Genomic DNA, 20,945 nt, shown 5'->3' with positions numbered 1-20,945 from the left:
ATACACATACAATGCTCAAAGAACGATGCACAAATGTGACCTAAGAAAAATAAATAATGTTAAAGACTTTGCTTCACACCCAGTATTCAATGACTGGTACACATTGAAAAGCTGCTTCACACACTAACGCATGTGCGAAATGGTTTGAAAGTTCTTGCCAATCATTTGCTGCAAAACTGCAGCTTGTTCAAATTTAAGACTTTTGTTAACTCTATTCAACGGAAAATTAGAACAAAATACAGACCCAAATGAAATAAACTGATGCTTAATATTATTATTTAATACATAATATGTTTTTTACAGGTACTTATGGAACAACCAGACATGTTATGGTGAGGTGGGCTAAAGAGAAAAAAAAACATTACATTTGTGAAAAACATAGAGCATCCTGAATATGTTAAAACAGAAGTTGCTATTGTGTTATTAATGAATTGGGGGGAGACTTCTTGGTTAAGTCACCATAACGTGTTTAGTTGTTCATTTGGGACAGTCCATAGGCCCTTTGCTATATGTTTTCAATGCACTACACCAATGATGGTCTTTTAGCTTGAAACAGCTGTATGCAGATCGGAATATATAACCTATAATATTAGGTTGTATCTGCACTATAAACCATGGGTTCTAGATGTAGATTTGGCCATTGGAATATAAAGCCAATATTTGCATGGCTCCACACAAAATCTACCTTTGTTTTTTGATCTTTGATGGAAAAGAAGACCTTCAAATGTTTATATGAGTATTTGGAGTTATAACTGGGTTTTCTAGGATCTTTGATGGAAAAGAAGACCTTCAAATGTTTATATGAGTATTTGGAGTTATAACTGGGTTTGCTACGACCTTCTCCAAGTCAATATCCCAGAAAAAACTGTTTAGGAAGCCCTTGGTGTTGCCATTTTTACCAAACATGTTTGTGCAAAGCAACAAGTTCCCTTTAATGCCCTTTTTTCCAGCAGTAAAAACACATTTAATTTCTCTTCGTTACTGCTCAGTTCACCAATTAGGAATGAGGAAAGGACTTTCTGTGTAAGCTTTATGTTGATCTACTTGGACTCAAGCCTGAGGCCACTTTTCCTTCTTCTGCGGGATAATGCTGGGCCAATCACCATGCACCAGCACTGCTACATACGAGAAAGGGAAAGTCAGTTGCATGTTAACTTCAATATTCATACCTGAGAGTAGTATAAATATATATACACACATGTATTAGCCACTTTAAAAGGTACACCTTGCTAGTACCAGGCTGGACCCCCTTTTGCCTTTAAAACTGGCATAATTCTTTGTGGTATAGATTCAACAAGGATTTTGGTCCATATTAACATGCAGTTGCCGCAGAATAATGTATAATGCAAATCTTTTCTTCCACTACATTGATTAATTGGATGGAGATTTGGTGATTGTACAGGTCAGCTAAGTACAGTGAACTCATTGTCATGTTCAAGAAACCAGTTTTAGATGATTTGAGCTTTGCAACATGGCGCATTATCCTGCTCAGAAGATGACCATAAAGGGATGGGCATGGTCATCAACAATTCATCAAGGTAGGCTGTGGAATTTAATCAATGCTCAGATAATACTACTATATAATAATATCCTCTACAATATTACGCCACCACCAGTCTGAACCATTGATACAAGCCGATATAGATCCAGGCTTCCATCTTGTTGGTGCCAAATTATGACCTACCATCGGAATGTCACAGTAGAAATCAAGACTCACCAGACCCGACAACATTTTCCGAATCTTCCATTGTCCAATCTTGGTGAGCCTGTGTGAACTTTAGTATCAGGTGCCTAATCTTAGCAGAACGGAATGGCATCCGGTGTGGTCTTCTGTTACATATAGTTCAAGGTTTGATCTGTCTTCTGCATCTGTCTTTCCATTCTCATCTGACAACAAGCCATTTTCACCCAAAGAAATGCTGTTTGCAGGATTTTTTCAGACCATTCTATTAACCATAGAGATGGCTGTGCATGAACGTAACAACAGATCAGCACTTTCTGAAATTCTCAGACCGGCCTATCTGACACGAACAACCAAGGTTTAAAGTCACCTAAAACACCTTTGTCCACAATGTCTATATGTCAAAATTTTGTTGCTGCCATGTTTTTAGCTATTGCATTATCATAACAAGCTGCTGAACAGGTGTACCTAATAAAGTGACCAGTAGTGCATATATGTGTATATTGATTCTAGTGGGCTAAAAAGGATCAAGAGTAGAATGAAGAAAAGGTAAATATGCTCGGGTAGAAAGGGGGACATTGTTGCTTCACCCTGTATATTAGAATGGGAAAAAACATTGGCACTATATATTGTTTGCTGTATAAAAGAGAATTATTTTAATTTGCAAAGGGAATTTTTACCATATTCCCTGGGAAATATCTATTTTTTCACTCTAAATAATGCTTAAAACCTACAAATATATCTCTTTTCCAATAATAATAAAATATTTTACCCAAATTTATAGTGTTTGAAATGGTTTTGTACACAACACCATTTGACATTGCTTTTATTATACTGAATCACACATACTGATGGATGTGGATTAAATTTCTTTCATTAGGCTGTGCCCATAGCAACATCGTTATTCATGTGCTCATAATATCTCTCGATGCAGCAGGGTGCTCAGGGAACTGCACATGTAAAATATTATTATTGTCCTTTCCAGAGATTTGGTGATATGACTGTACAGTGAGTGGCAGAAGCCTAAATTTCTTCATCAACGGTGTAAGAAGTGAGCTAGCAGCTATGGGGAGGCGGACAGATGGCAAGTCTGATATGATGGCTATGACCGCAGAGTCTGGTGAGGCTGCAGAACTTCTGATGGGGTTAGGTGACAATGCAATCATCAGACGTGCCCAGCTGTAGTCATATGTTTTCTTCGTGTATTATTAAGAAACCCAGATTGAGGTTTCCAACAGTCAAAATCGTCATCATCTATGATGTTTGTGATTCTTTTTCCAGATATAAAAACCATTAACATTACGTGCAAATACTTTAAACACCTTATTTTGGTTTAAAGTTTGCAAGTCTGCTTTCCATATGGGCAGCTGAACGTGCTGATATGATGTTTCTTAATTAATGCTGCAACATTGGTCAGTTGGGATCCATAATGATGTACATACACAATGCACTTTATAGGAATTGCGGGAACCAATTTGAGAGTCAAATAATAATTTACAAAATTAATATATGTGACATAAAAATAATATAATAATCCTAATAAACTACTAATTAATATTTTTTATATTTAATGACAATAATAAAATAAATGGAATAAAGAAGGACTAATACTGTACATCAGTCACAATAAACTGCCTATAAAGGTAAGCTTACAAGAACAAAGCAAGAACTGCTAAAACAAATGCAATTGTTTCCCTTTAAAGTGATAAAATGATTCTAGAACAATTATTTTTTCCATTTTTTTTTAATTTTTACTATCTGGTTATTTAACAATACATATTTCAATGTTAAAAACATAACTAAAATGTACAATGACACATGTTTTTGACGCAATAATTTAATAAAATCATCCAAACAAATCACTGCATAGTTTTATCACTATTTCTCGACACATTTAACGGACAAAATTTTTCCCCTTCCTCAGGAGACAGTGAGACCCATAATCATTTTAAATAAAGTCAAAAAATCTCTTTATTACCAATCACTTAATAATAATTTACATTACATTAAGCAAATTTTGGTTGATTGATTTTTAAAGTGATTTTTAGACTTTATCATAAATGATTTTAGGTCTCACCGTCTCCTGAGGAAGTGGATAAGGTGGGTCCGCGAAACGCGTTGAGTAGTAACCAAAGACTACTGTGTAAAAAATATGTGATATACTAAATTTTTATTATGTTTTTAACATTTAAAGAAATAATCATTTAGTTGTCATAACTTATTTGAATTTACCATATGAGCAATGCTTTAAAAGTCCCTTTGTTTTCTTTGATGATTAAAAAAACTGACATTAAACATCTTTATGAAGGTGGAATGTGGTGTTACTGTTAAAATATTTTAAATTATGCATGGGAGGTACTACTATCTAAATACTATCATATAATATTACAAATAATTTTTAGCATTTTCTAATGTACATGGCCAATTTTACATTACTAAATTTAAAAGTAGATTTTTTTTTATTTCAATAAAATAAAAAATCAGATTGGTAAAAATATATATATCCCAAGTCCTGGAGAACGATTCAGCTCAAGGCTCTCTCCAGTGGTGCTCACACAATCACATCTTTGAAAGTCTAGCTATTCGGTTACATAAGCAGCCATGGAAGAAACCTTGAGCATTTTTTTTTTACTTTACTTTTACTTTACATTTACTTTATAATGTGAATTTCCACTTAGCTAAGTGAATGAAATGATGCCTATTGAAAATTCATTTTGAAAAAAATACCTAATTAAGTACAAGAATTTGCTTTTCTAAAACAACAAGATGTTTGCCTGCACACAGGCACATGATGATCATGTGCCTGTAACTGCAATACCCTTCCAGCAAGACAGGTATCATGCTTTATGTAAGTAATTGAAATATTAGTTGGCAGACTTGAACACAAACATATAGTGAACATGTAGAGAGAAAACAAATTCCAATGTGAAGTTTTGGATTATACAGTAGGTGCATCTGGGTGAATACAGGAGTCCACTTCTGTTTCCCAAAAAAGGCTCCACAGAGTGCCCTAAATCATGCAAACCAAGTTTCCTGTTGGACTGTCCTGTTACTTTAACTTCACAGCTTTATTACTGGTATGGCAAGAATAAAGCATACAGGTAGGATGTGGTGGAATCACTGCCAGTAACCTAATTTGCCTAAATAATTGCTCAGTACTGTATATATACTTAAATATATATTGAGTTCTTTTAGACTATAAATTACTTTTAACAAACAATTATTTTATACTCTGGTCACACCACTAGGTGGCCTTGTATACTCATGTAAAGTTTCAGTCTGAGACATTATCAGAGTTTGTTACACTTTTACATGAGAACACAGTGCAATCTACTGGTGACCAATAATATTGCACAAAAGATAATTTAGGAGCAAGTACAAATGCTTTAACCTGGGAAAATGGGCAAAAAAGCTAAACAGACTATCCCATGTAATTTATTTTTTTCTACTTTAAATAAATGTTTTAATTTAACTTACCATTGATGCATTTATGTACATTTATTTTATTGGAATTTCTGTTGATTACTGTTTTGAAAGTTAGCATTGATGAACAAATCTTGTGCCCTAGGTTAAATCTACCAACTTACACAATTGCTGACCTTCAAGTAATCTCCTTTCTAGAAAATGAGCTGCCCCTGTAAATGTACCTATAAGAGCAGTCCACCTTGGTCTCTGATTGTCTTAATTGACAGGTGAAGTTCCATTCTGCTGCTTCTATTTCACTCGTGCCCCTATTTCATGTCCTGCCTCCTTAGGTATATGTACAAGAGCAGCTCATTTTAGATCTACCAGCTTACACATTTGTTGGCCTCCCAAAGGTCTCCCTTTCACCCGAAGAAGCTGTTTTCACTGCGAAACGTGTTTAGTACATTATGGAGGCAATACATTTCTATGCCTCAATAAAGGTGAATCTGTACACCTAAGTTTGCCACACTGTGCTATATAATGGAGAGGTCAACTAATTTTTCTTTGAGCTATTGTGATTTTAACTGATTTTATTCTATTTTTAGTGCCTTCAAAGCTCTTACCATACAAAAATTATCTTTACTGATATAACATTGTGTTTATTATAGTCTTATTTATATGGGAAACATCACTTTTTTTGATAATAATAGTGTAAACAGTAAATCCTGAAATTCTGAGACATTAGGTTCAGTTCACTAAGCTGTAACACATATGTGATTTACAATAATGGTCATTTTCATTTCTCATTGGCTATCATGACATAAATTAACAGTTGCTATGGCAAATTATTTTTATCTTGAAATGTTCTCGTATTTTATAATTAGCCTAATAGACTTTTAATAATAAAAAAATCAATTTGTTTGAAAAGAAAACACTAAAAGGAAATGTATAATGTTTTTGTATATATTTTATTATACTCAAATATAAAACTACAATTTATTTTGTTTAAATCTAAAATAGAGAAAGATTGCATTGGAATTATTTATATTTATTGCAGTCAACAGCTGGCAACCGCTAACAGGAGGACTAGATTTCTGGGAGATTAAAAATAATTGTGTGTTGTGTAATAAATTATAACAACATGGGGATCAGATTATACATGTTGCAAAGTGATTTACTCATTTTTCTCTTCTTCCCTAGTTTAATCAGAACTGTAATTATTGCACACACGGGGCATACAAACATTCTGTAATGTAACATGGACTAACCCTTTATAAATTACTTATTGGCAAAAACAACAATAAAAAAATCTAAATAATTAAAGCTACATAAAACATCAATTTCTTCACTTGGTTGAACCCCTACCCCCTATCCTTTTCATAATGCTAACTGTCTGATTGTCTCTTGCTATGAACAGGCATACAAGGACCAGCATGGCAGCAGGGCAACTAATAGATTCAGAGAGAGTGAGGTCATCACTTTAAACCTTCATATTTCTTATCACATGATTCATATAAAACAAATTAAGTCATAAAGTTGCAAAAGAGAAAGACAGTTTTGATGTTCCAGATACCGCCAACTTGTCTCTGTTCTTAAAAAAAATATCTGTAAATTGTTCATTTTCCGTTGAATAGACACAAATAGTTCCAATTAATATACTAATAGCAGAATAAATAAGTTTAGTAGAAGTAGAAATTCCTACATAAGCATTTTGGTGGCACTATTCACCTAGAAATTGTGTGTTCCCAATGCACTGTATATACACTACAAATTATGTTTGTAATTTTATATCTTATGTACTAAATCGGTTCTGATGCAAACATCATTTCTTCTACCTCAGATGTTCAGCCAAATTAAGGACAACATTTTTGTACTGGTATAAATTTTTAACTTGATCAACAAATGTTTTCAGTTTTATTGTGGAAATTGTCCTATGGGTATTTGTTCTTGCTCATTGCGATTATTTGTTGCAAACACTAATTGCTAAAAAGGAATTGTACCAAGATAAATAGATTTAGCCTGCCCCTATACCAGCTCTTGCCCCTTTCCTTATGAGCCATCATTATGATGGGCTGTCTCAAAAGAAAGGGAGGTGACTAAGAAATAAATATGGAAATGTCAATGCGAGTCAGAGTAATCCTAAGATTTGGGACAACTGGGGCTCTGATGTTGACATCTTTGCTTATATTTAATTTTCAGAATTAGGTTATCTTTTAATAGACTTTGTCACTTTGACCATTCATGGCATAGAAACAAGCTCCGTAATAAGAACCTACTCCACCTTTGCCTTTCCCATTCATCACACTTCTCCCACAAGTCTAAACCCTCTGTAAGCATTTAGTTGGATGATATTGAAGCTTTCACTGTATTCATAACCTCATAAATGACGTTGTCCAAATCTGTAAAAGAGCTTCTCAGGTCCAAGTATCCTGGGAAGAGGTCATGTGTTCCTCCATGCCCAGAAGAACCAGGTATATGTTGGGTGAAGTTAGTGAAGTTGGGTGAACCAGTTGGAATGGATCTTGTTCAGGATTTAAAAAATTTGCTAACAAATAGCAAATGACTTTGAAGAAATCCATTCCAGGTTTGCTGGATCACCCAGCTTCATTGATGAAAGTGTATCTTCTCCAGCCTTGGAGAGCTTTAATAAATCAGGCCCTATATGTCAAGAAGTAGTGGGACATTTACTAAATTCCTGACTTCAGTGGTGGACGTAGCCAACAGTGTGCCCTTGTGCAGACCTGACTTGGGGCTCCCCGTCAAGCTGGTTTGAGGCCCCCTGTTGGCTGAGGAGGTTTTAGGGCCCTCATGCATTGTTACACTTTGAACCTCCCTTTGTCTGCATCTGCTCCAGGCAGTTAAAGTTCTATTTATGAGTGGGTCTTCCACACCACAACCCTATTAAACATCTTTGTGTATGATATGGCACAGGTCTTTAGTGCACAAATTTCCCTAGAGATATTGAAATTGGAGGCTGTTGTAGCTACAACTAATAAATGCCCTTGAGTATATACTGTAGATATGAGTGCCAGGTATCTGGAAACTTTTGTCCAATGGTTTTACCAAGCGCTCTAATTTTGGGGCATGTTGGGAGAGTTTCAGAGTTGTTCCTACCCGACTACCTGACACTTTTTCCCGATTAGCTATAGTAACACGGAACACAGCAAAAAATTTTTGGATTTTTCTTTGAAAATATAGTGGCAATATTTGAAGTAACTGTAAATAATACTGAAAACAAAGCCACTGACACATTGAAGGTGAAAACAAACCGTAAGGTCAGAACAGTCAGAAAGTATTTTTTTTCTATAAGCTGCAGATGGAACAGCCTTGATTTTGCCTGGCTGTCTATCCTAGAAAATTACTGTCATGAGTCTGTCACCGCTTGCAGCTCATTTCCTGCAGAGGACAGAGCGAGATACACACTATATCATATCCATAATATGAACTTTCATGGCGTGCTCTTCTCTCTCCTGGACTAAACTTCTATCTCGCTGCCTCGGTTATCTGAAAGTTATCCAGAACATTAGTTGTTAAGAAAACAATAGGAATAAAAGTCCATCCTGCTTAAAGGGGACTGTATATTGGGTTTTTATACTTTTTATGATTAATAAGTAATAATAATTCAATTTATATTTAGTTTGTTAACCTCTGCTAATCATAAAATATTATTGCAAATAAAACAATTTTTATTGTTCCATTCACCAAATTATAAGGAGCTCCTAGCATATTCTCATGTTTGCCTGTCTGTGTACTGTTTAAATAATATAGTAAACTGAATAAGTAAGAACATTGATTTCTCCTCTACCTCTCTGGTTTTCCCCTCTCCTAATAGGTAAATTTCAAAAAAGATACCATTTCAACAACTACACACTGTACACATGTGAACCTTTTAACCAGAGTCTTGTCATTTTCCTTGCGAAACGCGTCAGTTTAAAAGTGCACAAAAGTGGAACTCATGGATACATCTTGAGTTCTCTGATTGTGTAACATTATTCAATGTGCACAAGATATTATCTTTTTGTTTATTTAAAAATATATGGCTTATGTAGCTTTCTCTATGTACAATACATTTTTTTTAATTTCCTTATAGTATTTATCTTTTGGTAAAACTGTCCAAAATTAAGTCCCCTACTGTTACACTCATCCCTATTTTAAGTGATGGGTTTCTTTATTCTTTACTTTGACTTAAGGGTTTGGGTAAAATATACAGGGATCATGCCCCTCTATAACTACCCTTGCTGTACTCTTGCAAGGGGAAAAAAAGTAAAAAAATATAAACTATACATTTATGATCCTTTAGGTAAGTGTCCAAAGAGAATAATACTAACATTCATTCAGTATGTCTTTCCTGAGTGTGATTTTTTTTCTACTGCCCTTGGCTGGCTACTGCAATAAAATTGTGGCAATGAGTTATCACATTTCTGGTTACATACATTTTGCCTTTAAAAAGGATATTGAATTACTCTATTTGTTGATCAAGACAAAAAGAAAACATTACTCATTTTATTAAAAAATTACATGCCCTATTTATAGAATTGTAATTTTTAATTAAAAAAAAGAACATAAAAATGTAAATAGTAGTTTATTTGCAATTCTAGGATCAGCTGTGTTATTCTAATTCTAGTGTATTCTTATAAGTATATATATATTTTTATTGTATAATATATATTGTATATGTTTTCTGCTACACAGCAATTGTGAATTATGTTAGGAAAGTACTACAAAATAATTATGGTAATGGGTAATCATTAAAGAGGCTCTTGTTATATTACAAAATACTTTGCTTTTTAATTGCATGCTAATTGTCTTTTATTAAATTCTTCCTACATTAAATAATGTTTGTGTACAGTCATTCCAGTTCAGAAGTAAAGATAATATTAATTAAACTGTGCTTTTTGATGTAGCTGAAGTGTTAAAGTAAAACTCTGCCCTAAGTGTTTGATGTGCATAAGGGCAAAGTTTGACAACTTTTTGCTGCTTGTGGCCCTAAAAAGGAAATCTACAATAAGGTCTAACTTATTGAAAGACCCAGTGGATAGATAGATAGATAGATAGATAGATAGATAGATAGATAGATAGATAGATAGATAGAGTTAGTTACCCTTTCCTCCTCTATCCAAAATAAAATAAAATGTAAAATGTCTACAATTAGGGCTTCATATAACTAGGTCAGCTATTTGGTGTAATGTTATATTGTGTAATTTTTTGTGCAACACCAAAACTTTTAGGCTGCTCCTTGGTTTAAAGTGAGTAAGAATTCTGCATAGACTTATGTAGAAATGAAAGATATATATTATACCTTTAATGATGCTGATGATAAAATATTTTATAATGCAACTATAATAAAATGCACACAAATAATAACAGAAAACAGCCTTTTAAATACTTAAAAAGACAACATATTGTCAGGCCCTTACCTATTGCCATTGAAGGCCGTCTTATAAGCTGTGGGTTGGTGTAACGTTTCCTCTGTGGTATATACGGGCACAGGGGTCCGTACGCACTCGTGGGAACACTGCAAGGTCTCATTGTATGCGGTAAAAATATCCATGTTGCTGGGGACTCGAGCTGGGGTAAAGTCTGTTAAATTTTGGCAGCTCTCTTCCTGCTGATTAATTTTTCGCTGGTGGCTGTTCCGCCGAGCGTTTCCACTTTGTGCACAGCTGGAGAGAAAAGAAAAAGAATAAACTGAGTTAGAAAAAAAGAGGACAATTTAGGAAAACTTTTAAAATGAGGAGTTTGCAAGATACAAAGTACACAGGTAGAACTATGGGGTAACTTTATATAATCAAAAGGCCAGGGGTCTCTGTATGATGTATTTTGGTTTGCAAGTTCATTGTTTGGGTTTCACAGCTACTAGAGATAAGCTGTTTGACTCCACATCTGACTTCGATTGGGATAATTAAGAAGACGCAGGATACTGCTTAATCGTTCTTTTGCAGATTTCCTTCCTTTCAGGTGCTTTTTTTCTTGCAATACCCATCATGACTGGACAGTAAAAGTAAACCGTTTAAAACATGATTTTGGCAACAAGGAATCAACAAAAGCAAATTATGGTCTAAGTATGTCATTTTACTTTGTTTTCATCTACGTTAAGTAGGGTTGTTTTTTTAGGTTACGGTTGTTTTTTTAGGTTATAAGAACAAGGCATTTGGTTATCCAGGAAATGTAAATTTCTGTACATTTACCCATGCCCCATTTGGTGTAAACAATCACTGACACATTGGGCCTGATTTAATAAGGCTCTCTAGGACTGGAGAAGATAGACTATCATGGGAGAACCCAGGGACCTAGATTAGATTTGATCCAGGATTTACAGATTTGCTAGATTACCCAGGTTCTGCCATGGTAGTGTATTTTATTCAGTCCTGGAGAGCTTTAATACATCCTCATGTCGCAATATAATGTTCCCCTTCTCCAAAGCTTAATACCAAATCTACCCCATAAAAATAACCATTTAAAAGGACCTAACCTATAGAAGCGGTGGCCCAAAAAAAGACAGGCAGAGGGCAAAGGGCTAGTCATCATTATCCTTATTATTCCAACAACTACCTACCATAAGTTCAAAATTCGTTTATGGTCACCAAGAGATTTAAGTGTTCTCACCCAACTTTGCACAACACTGTTGTATTCTTTCTATATATCCATATGCAATACATGCCAAAACCAGCAGGATGAGTGGACACCTCCCATAATGACTATATCTGGTGTTTAAAGACAGGAATCTTAATTAGCCCCTAAAAATTGACCCCTAAAATCAACTTATCCTCAACTAATAGCCTAATTGTTACCTTGTATTGAATGATTAATATAACAGCCCCACTGTTAAGCTGAGAAGTAAGTCCACCTCAACAGTGGTGCAGAATAAAAAGTAATGAAAATTATGTTATATCCAATGATATTGTAAGGGACTTACCCGTCCTGCGAGCCCGCGGTGTCCCTGGGGATCCAAGCCACAGAGGGAGACGCCGCTGTAGCAGGCAGCATGGCCGAGGCTGCTGCTCTACTCGCAGCTTGTCTCTCTCTGCAGGTGGAGGGATCCGTCCTGGCCAAACTACTGTTCAGCCAGGCAGCATCCCTTGCATCCCTTCAGATGTGGTTACTTCATATCCTGCTCTCAGCACTCCTTTGCATGTGCAAAGTAGTGCACGTCCTAGGGGTGCTCTGGGAAGAGGTGCGCGTGCTACAATGCATTCCTCTTGTACCCCCCGAGGGCGTGGCACTCGGCTGCCTCGCCCCGGGGCGGGACACAGTTAGTTTGAATTCGCAGGGGATTCAGTTAGTCTCCTATCAGATGGCGCCAGGTGGCGCAAGGCCATTGGTCACTCTGGCCATTTAAGGAGAGCCTGTCCTGTACTCCATTGCCCGCTATAAGTCTCTGTGAACTCAGTGTGCTTGGGTGTGTCATTGTGTTGGTTAAGTTTACCTGCTTTTGTCATCTCCTTAGTGACCTGGTCTGAAGTTGACTCTGCTTGAACTCTGCCTGCCCTGACCTCGGATTGTTACTGACCATTCTGCCTGCTGCCAGCCCTGACCTCGGATTGTTCTTGACCTGTCTTTGCCTTACCCATTTGTACTTTGCTTATTTGGACTTAACCCTTACTGTGCTTTATGTCACTGAATAAAGCCTGATTGAAGGATATCTGGAGTTGGTTGTGGTTTGTGTGCCCAGGCGCATTACAGATATCCAATAGTCCTTATATCATTATACAATTTCTGATAATAATAGGTCCCCTAATGTTTATTACTAGATGTATCATATTAAATGTGAGAGCTTCAAAAGCTTGAGTCTCAGGAACACGAGAAAGGAGCCGTAACAAGGAGTCATGGCTCTGGGTTACTTGAGGATAGGGTCAGGTTGGTATTACATTTAAGGCAGTAATGATGTTTTTTAAATCACTAGAGTTTTGAGAATATGTAGGTCATCATGACTGGTGCATAACATTCCCAGATGAAGGACAGATATACACTATGTTTTTCAGCAGACCTATGCTATCCAGAAGACAAATAGAATAAAAACACAGCAAAGTGCAGAAGTAGACCAACAAAAACTACTTTATTCAGGAATAGCCTGAGAATAGAATTTATATGTGTCTCCTTGAGGCATGTCTTTACTACAATCAATATAAAGAACAGCATGGGGGATAGGACTGGTGATAGAGACACTACCGTCTTCGGAGACACACAACTGATGGCTGCCTACTGTAGTACTAAAGCCATATTTTATTACACACTTCAAGAGGAATCATGGCTATCTTAATGCTTATTCTTTTCAAAAGTTCAGGTTGATAAAAAGTCACATTATTTCTACAAATAAATGCCATCTAATACAGGGTGCTTATTCAGTATGTACAGTACATGTTTGGTTTCTAATAAAATCAGAAGTAATTTTGCATTGCAGTCTTGGAGATCTTTAACAAATCCTTTGTGTCCACTCTGCTCATTTGCTTTACAAATGTGCATATACAACACAGGGACAAACAAGTAGCTCCACTTCTGTGATATCATAGGTCATAATAAGATGTCAAAATAAGTAAACCAAAGAGTCCTAGGACTCAACACTAGTGGTGGTCAGATTGTTCCAATTGGAGTGAATTCCAAGTCACATTGGGGCTATTTCGACATTGGATAGGAACTTGAGCAATCTGAGTTTCAATCTGACATTACTTGTATAGCCCTATTAAACTTGTGGTATGGCTAATTAAGAAAAATATGAATTCTGGATGTTTCATGCACCTCTACCAAGCACCTATGCTATGGATAGATACAGTATTTATGTCATAATGTGAACAGCAGACCACCGAACAGCCATGATGCTGTGAGTATGAATGCATAACCACCCCAATATAAACCCCGATCTACAGAAGGGATCGCTTTGGAGCCTTCCAAGAATATCACTAAAAATATCACTACTTGTTTGTCTCTGTGCTGTATATAAACCTTTGTGTAACAGATGAAAATGGCTAGGAGTGGTGGAAGGGGAAGGTAAAAGAAGCAAGGAAAGGGAGTAAATCGAGGTACGGGGCATGGAGTATGTGTTAACTGCTTAAGGACGAAAAGTTTTTAAGCTTGAACAAATAAAATGTGAAAAGCAGAACACTATGAGGTCTATTAAAAAGTAAGTGTGACTTTCATCAAATTTTTACTGGTGGTAAATCACTGTCATGTAAAACCAATGCACTATAAAGATACCTAAAGTTCCTCCACCAGGTTGCTGGGGGTTCCTTAGGCAATGAGCAATTTGTGCCTCTCAGGTTAGTTTAAGTGACACCAATGGTCCCTTTGGCTATCTGGTGGCAGCCTTCCCAATAGCCAGCAATGTAAAAATCATTCTTCCCATGGACCACCATAATATTGTACTATGAGCTGTGGATATATTAAATATAGAATATATATATTATATATAGAAAACCTAAACGTTATTTAAAGGATTCCCCCATGTTTTAAATGTTGAGAAACGCTGCATTAATCCTAAAGGTTCAATCCTAAATGTTGTCTTCCAAGATTTAGTATAACTAAGATAAGATTTTTAGTATAACTAAACCGCTAAAAAACAGCCAAAAAACAAATCTTTTTTTAATGTTCTCCATTTGTATGCTAAAGTTTAAAACATTTTTACAGAATCCTCAGTGACTCTGTGTCATTTGAGGAAAGCTTGATGTCACTTGTTAGTTGAAGCAGTAAGAAAGAGACCTCCTCGCTGGATTTATTGAAAAGCACAAGCAATTTTCATCCAACTGTCTCCAATAACTCAAAAGCTACCAGGCGGCTAAAGTGATGGAGGTTTTCGGTAAATTTGTTCTCAAAGATAACAGTCCAGACAAGTTTTTGGTATACTAGGAACACAGTATTTATATGTTTCTTATGTTCAATAAAATAAAAACCCTGGGCCTGTTGAAAAATGTTTCCTCCCCGCAGCCAAGTTTAGCAATTCTCTCTCTAAATAATTAACAGTTGCGTGTTGTACTTTCACCAATTCCATTATGTACTTGCATACACTTTAGCAATTTTTCCAATGGAAATGGAAGGTTATATATGAGTCAATATTGTGCTGTAAAAAAAAAGTTCTACAAAAGACGTCTTCACCTGGATTCAGTACAAGTAAATTATTAACTCACATGGAATGTAATATTCAATGCAATTACATTTGAGTGACACATACAACTTTTTTCACTTTTATATTTTAAAATAGAACAATTTTAGGCAAAAACCTAAAGCAAAATCACAACTTTTTTACGTAGCACCTAACAAAAAAATACACAAGGCACAAAAACACAAACAATCAGTAAGATGAAGACAGTTTAAAATGGACCTTTCTGTAAATGTACACATCTGCACAAATACATTCCTAATAGTATAATGGGGTTTGAATTAATCAATTAGAAAACAGTCCCTCTGCAATGGAATTTTCAAGGCATATTGCAGCAGAGAACCGCCCCCCCCCCCCTAGTTTTGTCTCTGCATAGGATATGGGGTAAATCTCTGGTAATATTTGGGTCTACAAAAGCATTTGGTGCACACAACATGGAATTTTTATAATTGATGAATATATTCAATTACGTTTTCTGTGGTTGGAGTATAGCTTTTAGGTGGAAAAGTAAAAAAAATGAGAGCAGATAGGTTTGTTCTTATAGAAGGGACAGGTGATATCCCTTCTGCAATAAAATAAATTTACCAACTTAGTATAAGATGCTGGGAATCCTGGTATTACCCGCCTGTCAGCATTGAATGAATTGTCATGCCTATACACAGGACGTATAGCATTCTTGGATGCCCGATTAGGATTGGCAATGATCTGGAACCCTAAAGAGACCTGGGTGAAGGAGACAGCATTGGAAGTAGCAAGGAGGGGTGAGGTTGATCCCTTTTTTTAGGTAGGAAATTTAAAAAATCACCTATTTTGCCACTGGACCAACTATACAAACAGCACTGAAAAAGCTAAATTTGAAGCAGCCATTAATTCTAAAATGTGTATTTCGTAGTGCTACCAGGACTGAAAGAATTCCCATGTGTAATTAAATATTTATGCTCTGACAAGTAAGTTTAATAAATTGAAGAAGAGTCATTGCCTGTCCATTCTGCAATAATGAACCTGCTTGGTAACAATTTTTATTAAGTTCCATTTTAAAGTCCATTTGAAACTACATGTCTAAACAGTGTTGTCAGAAAGTTGGAAATGAATGTGTCTACTGGTTGGTTCAAGACAGGTGGTGTTGGTGGGGGGGTTTCAGATAACAATACATGCTATGTTACTATTATTGTAAATGCAATTTTTTAACCTTGACCAAAGTTCCACAGTAAAAAATATAACTTTCCCTTGTATCGTGCTAGTCACACTGTTAGTCTTTTCTTCTGACATGTGTAAAGTAAAACTAGATTGATGTCCTGGCAGTGTGACATCTGCTCGCAATTATGCCATTATCCTTAGAACAGATCAGCGCCCTACTCTTCCTGTTTCCTGGTGCTCGTTCGTTTATTTCTATCCACAAAATGAGAGAATCATGTATTATTTGGATAATTTTCCAGAGTGTGACCCTGAGCTGCCCCATCTTTGTCCTGCTGTCTCTAAACACTTCTCCGATCTCATTTCACTATGGATTGATCCTTCATCTCCTCTGTAGCAATTGTTTCCTGCCTCGCTGACCTGATTCTGCTCATTTCTTTCCTGTTTCTGATGGAACTGTTACAAGGATAGTAACAAATGGCACCTGCTACATGCTGGATGTCAACCGGTGGACCTAAAGTGCATGGTATATTGAGTTTGATGATATAAATATCTATCCCATCAATATTAAAGTGTATCTAATCCCGGGACAAAATACTTTAAATATTGCAGTTTATTAGTCTATGCATGTATTGGCTCCAATTATTTCTTTTCAGGCTTTTTCTTTATTTTAACCTGACCTATCCTAGAGTGACGATGTAACCTACATGCACTGTATTTATGGAGGAGGGGTATTGTTAACCTAAACCGGTCTTTTAATTTGGATAACAAACACCTCTTCCTCTCATCACAGCGTTCCTAGGGTTCCTCCAGTGGTTCCTTGAGCAATGGGCAATTTGTGACTCTGAGGTCAGTTTACTGGTTACCAGTAACCTTTTTGGCTATCAGTAAGGGTAGCATGTACTGTGAGTTGTGGATATAGTAATTATAAAAGTGGTTCCTTGATGTCCTAAAAGTTATTTTAGGGTTCCCCTATCTTTAAAAGGTCAAGAAACACTGAAATACTGAATACTGCATTGAAGTTTGCAGAAGACTGCTAAGAAAGCTGCTAACATTTTTTGTGATATTGTTTACTGCATGGGAAGTTACAAGGGCATTGGAATTCGACAAGGTAGACAGTAGTGTTGGTCGAATAGCTCACTATTCGATTCGACAGCTATTCGGCCGAATATAGCAAAAAAATTCGGGTGGTCGAATTCAAATTCGAATCCCATGTCAATGGGAGAAAAATTCGGGTTTGTTTCAGCACTGTGTGGAGCTTCTACAGCCTCCAAACAGATGTAAAAAGATACATTATAAAAGGATACATAAAAGATACATTATAAAGAGATACATTGTAAAAGGATACATAAAAAGATACAATATAAAAAGATACATAACCCTATTCCATACCCCTGTGCTTTACATGAAGATTAAAGAGCACCTGTCAAATCAATTTTAGGCTAAAGCTAGGTACACACTTCCAATAATTATTGTTAGACAATGAACAATTACGACCGATCAACGATTATGCACGATTATACTTGAACAATCATATTGTGCACAATTCTGTACATGCTGTAACAATATGATTGTTCATATTTAATCCAGCAAGAGTGTCCACACACCAGATACAATCGTTTGAACGATGCAGGGAGGGACATGTAAAAGAGAAAGTGTACCGCAGAAACATGCACAATCACTGAACTACCATACACACGATAGATAGTGAAAGATTGTTGGCCAATCAGATCCACCGTGGCGGTCGTTCATTTCCAACGACAATCCTCGTTCGTCGGTGTCCTTGGTCCCTTTTTTTGGCCAATCGGTTGTTCATCGGTTGTTTCTAACGATAAATATTGGACGTGTGTATGCAGCTTTAGTCTACACGGACTGCATTCCCATGGGCTAATCTACACCAGGACGTTTCCTTCAGGCACGTTTTTGAGTGTTATCTTAAACATTGCTTGCAACATTTAAAAAATTAAAACGCTGGATAAACGCGAGAAAACGCTTCCATTGAACTCAAGCTTTTTCAAGCTTTAATGAAAGCTTTCATTGTAAACAATGGGGGCTTTTATAAACATTTTTAGCAGGACTTTGGAATCTGGAACCCCCTTTAATAAGGAGACTCCCAGATCTCCACCGCCCCACCCTAGGGAATGAGTACAGGGGTACATAAAACCCCTTACTCATTCCCTGAAAGGGTTAAAATATAAGTAAAAAATAGGACAAGGCTTTAATTTAAAATTATTTTATTAATGTGTGTGTTTGTGTAATTTAACTCTTTTTTTTTTTTTTTCTTAAATTATTTATTTCGTATGTGTTTTTTATTTTAAACTTGTTTTTTTTATTTTTTTACAGGTTATCCTACAATGACATTATGAATCATAATGTCATTGTGGGATTCCTGGACCATGGGAACTGTGCGGTCACAGTTAATTGAAAATTAATTCAACCTCTATTGCCCTCGTATTGGCTTTAGGATCAGGGGAGCAGAGCTGTCAGCATAAAGCTCCGCTGATTGCTCTGCTCCCTGAGGAAAGGGAAAGCCTGATCAGGATTTCCCTTTCCTCAGCAACTCAGGGAGCAGAGCAATCAGCGGAGCTTTATGCTGACAGCTCTGCTCCCCTGATCCTGGAGGCAATACGAGGGCAATAGAGGTTGAATGGAAATACTATGTCCATTCATACCTCTACTGCTCTGTGATTGGTCTATTTCTCAGCCAATCACAGAGCAGAAAAGGTATGAATGGACATAGTATTTCTATTCATTGCCCTCCTATTGCCTGCGGTTACAGCTTATTGAAGGCACCTGCTTTCAATTAACTGTGACCGCACAGTTCCCATGGTCCGAGAATCCCACAATGACATTATGATTCATAATGTCATTGTAGGATAACCTGTAAAAAAAAAAAAAAAAACAAGTAAAAAAAAAAAAAAAAAAAGTTTAAAATAAAAAACACATACTAACGAATGCAGCAAAATTCGGTTCGGGTATACCCGAATTCGAACAGTCGTATTCGGGTCGAATATAGGGACAACCCGAATTCGAACATCAACACTAGTAGACAGGTATGCATGGCTTGAAAAAAAATGCCACCAACCCATATAGTAAACTGAAGGTTATAAAACAAAGAAAGGAGAAAATGCTGGGGTCTTTTTCACAACAAACTTAATTGTATTACATTCAAACAAAATATAGTGAGTAGTACACAAAATTTCAATACACATGTGAAATAGCTTGGTCACTCCCATTCAAAACTTCATGGGAGATAAGACCATGTATCTAAACAATGAATCCCTAATCAATAAGTTGTTGGGAGTGCAAAGGTATAATGACTCCTATTCTGAGGCGCTTCGCCTACAGGCTTCCTCGGGGAATTCATGGAGAGTGATACATTATGTACATAAAAGTAGTATATAACATTATTAGAAAGATATCCATCAATATCCATCAATATCTATCAATAACCCATCAATTAAAAAAGTATAGGTATAGTATAGGTTGCCCCCTCAGGAGCTGGGTGAGTAAGATGTTTGAAACTTTCTTAAATTTTCAGAGAAGTACTTGATAGTTTCCATTGCACAAGTTAGTAATTATGGTGGTGTTAAGTCGCCACAAGTGGCAGAATGAGAAACGTGACTCCTTGCTGCTCTTGCCAAGTTTCTGTTGTCCTTGTAACTTTCTGTGCACTAAATTGATATCCTTCAGTTTCGTGCAGAGAATGTTTTACTGGTTCTTACTAGTAACATGTGACAGGGGCCTCTGATATTGAATATATATAAATATTTAAAATTTGATTTGCACACTTTAATAGAAGGTCTTGTTAAGTCAGCCTCTCGTGTCACTCTCTCTTTTAGGTCTACATCAACTATATTTTTTTAAAGAACTCCATAGTTTTCAAGCCTTTCAGATACCGCAAGGTAACCATGGTCTATAATTACTGTAACGTTATGTTTTTTTCGTGTTTGCAGACATACTGCAATTTCCAATAAAAAGCTCCACAGGTAGTCTTTGAGAACACTGTAGAGGAAAACAATAATTTATTTTTCCCTACAGTACTTTTTCAAAATCAAAGGGTTTATTCAAGGATGCGTAAATAGGAAAAAAAAAGAATAATGGATTCAGTTAAATGAAATCCTATATGTATTTGCATGAACTTGAATAACTTACAATTATTTATTCTTTTTCTTCTTAAGAACACAGAAACTTTGTTTCAACAAAATATATTGTGAAGGCTTAAAATATGAATAGCAACAGAATGCATTGTATTGCTTTTAAGGTATTTACTGTACATATGCATTAAGTTATACAGTATCAAAGTCTTTTGAATTAAGAACACATTGTACACTGTATACTTTTATGGATTTTCCCCCTAATGAAAACTGACTTTATGTAACTGTTTTTGTGACTATAAATGACAAAATATGCCTGTATGTAATATACTGATGTATATATGTATGTATATATGTAAAGATATATTTATATATGTACAATATATTTGCTGCTGTAAACCCCTCCTTTTTTATTTCCCAAAGCCAAGCTTTGGAAACTGTATATATATTATATTTTAGTATAACCAATAAATATATCAAAATTGGATAACACATAACAGGGTAGAGGCAGCACATCACTGAATAGCATCAACAATAA

General features: G+C 35.9%; 1 protein-coding gene across 5 annotated transcripts in view; it reads right to left on the bottom strand.

The window, feature by feature from the left end:
- The window catches only part of AJAP1 (adherens junctions associated protein 1), a 146,415-nt gene that overhangs the window by 24,645 nt on the left and 100,825 nt on the right, over positions 1–20,945 (bottom strand). For all 5 annotated transcript variants that reach the window (XM_072426198.1, XM_072426199.1, XM_072426196.1 and 2 more), the window contains one exon: positions 10,504–10,749. In XM_072426198.1, coding sequence (XP_072282299.1) covers positions 10,504–10,749 — 246 coding nt within the window. The remainder of the gene's footprint in view (positions 1–10,503; positions 10,750–20,945) is intronic.

Source organism: Pyxicephalus adspersus, chromosome 11 (assembly GCF_032062135.1).
Source record: "Pyxicephalus adspersus chromosome 11, UCB_Pads_2.0, whole genome shotgun sequence".
In the NCBI taxonomy this organism is placed as follows: Eukaryota; Metazoa; Chordata; class Amphibia; order Anura; family Pyxicephalidae; genus Pyxicephalus; species Pyxicephalus adspersus.
Note: the sequence above shows the minus strand (reverse complement) of the source record. Positions and strands in the feature narration are given on the sequence as shown.